Raw genomic sequence first — 1,182 nt, 5'->3', positions numbered from 1 at the left:
GATCTCGGCTCACGGCAACCTCCGCCTCCCGGGTTCAAGCCTCAGCCTCCCGAGTAACTAGGACTACAGGCGCCCGCCACCACACCCGGCTAATTTTTTGTATTCTTAGTAGAGACGGGGTTTTACCGTGTTAGCCAGGATGGTCTCAATCTCCTGACCTCATGATCCACCCGCCTCGGCCTCCCAAAGTGCTGGGATTACAGGCGTGAGCCACTGCGCCCAGCCTAAAGCGTCTTTTTTTAATTGTCAGGCAAGACTGGGCCAGGTAAAGTGAGTGCCAAGCCTGCTGTCTCAACCCATTTCTTCTCTTGGGCCACGTAGCCTACCTTGGAGAGCTCCACGTTAAGGTCATACAGCTCCTGACTCACTTCGGGGGTGCACAGCAGGTCTGTCAGTGCCTTATAGAGGAGACCATTCAGGGCCCTCACGCGCACGTGGTCTTCCTTCCTGGTTTTCTTTGAGGTGGTCCTCACGAGGAATTCCAACTTGGATGGTTTGTACATCTCCATCAAGAAGAAGAGCACGCCCCAAGGGCAGCGTTACAACTCCAAACTCACCAACTCACAGCAGGGCTGGGGAGGGCTGGATGGGCAGCCTCTCAGCTGGATGAGCAGCTATCACTCTTAGCTGCCTCAGCTTTCATTAAGATACAGTTTGATAAACCGGGATCCTTTTAGTTTTTACCTGGTAACCCTCCAAGATTAAAAGTACTGCAAGTAAATATTTTCTCAAAAAAAGTTTTTGTTGAGATATAATTCACATACCATAAAGTTCACCCTGCCAAAGGGAATAATTCAGTAATTTTTAGCATAAGTGATGTATTTATTTTTCAGAATGGGAGTCATATATTGCATAAACTTTTATGGTACACACACATTAAAAACTAAATGGATATTACCATATTATAATTTGATAAAAGATATGACTTTCCAGAGAACATTAATGTCAGTACATTTTTTTTTTTTGAAGAGGTAAAAACTCCATGTTGCCAATGGCATCCAGTCGCATCCACATAGACACTGTCCCTTCCAATACAGAAACAGAAAGACCTCCAGGTAAGAATTTTCTCAACTTTTGGCCGGGCGCGGTGGCTCAAGCCTGTAGTCCCAGCACTTTGGGAGGCCGAGAAGGGCGGATCACGAGGTCAGGAGATCGAGACCATCCTGGCTAACACAGTGAAAC

General features: G+C 47.1%; 1 protein-coding gene across 1 annotated transcript in view; it reads right to left on the bottom strand.

The window, feature by feature from the left end:
* Nucleotides 1-828, bottom strand: part of RBFA (ribosome binding factor A (putative)) — a 17,323-nt gene extending 16,495 nt beyond the window's left edge. Inside the window, exon 1 of the mRNA XM_011934373.1 lies at nucleotides 327-828. Coding sequence (XP_011789763.1) covers nucleotides 327-509 — 183 coding nt within the window. The 5' untranslated portion in view covers nucleotides 510-828. The remainder of the gene's footprint in view (nucleotides 1-326) is intronic.
* Nucleotides 829-1,182: the final 354 nt, after the last annotated feature.

This window comes from Colobus angolensis, unplaced genomic scaffold (assembly GCF_000951035.1).
Source record: "Colobus angolensis palliatus isolate OR3802 unplaced genomic scaffold, Cang.pa_1.0 Scaffold135, whole genome shotgun sequence".
NCBI lineage: Eukaryota > Metazoa > Chordata > Mammalia > Primates > Cercopithecidae > Colobus > Colobus angolensis.
Note: the sequence above shows the minus strand (reverse complement) of the source record. Positions and strands in the feature narration are given on the sequence as shown.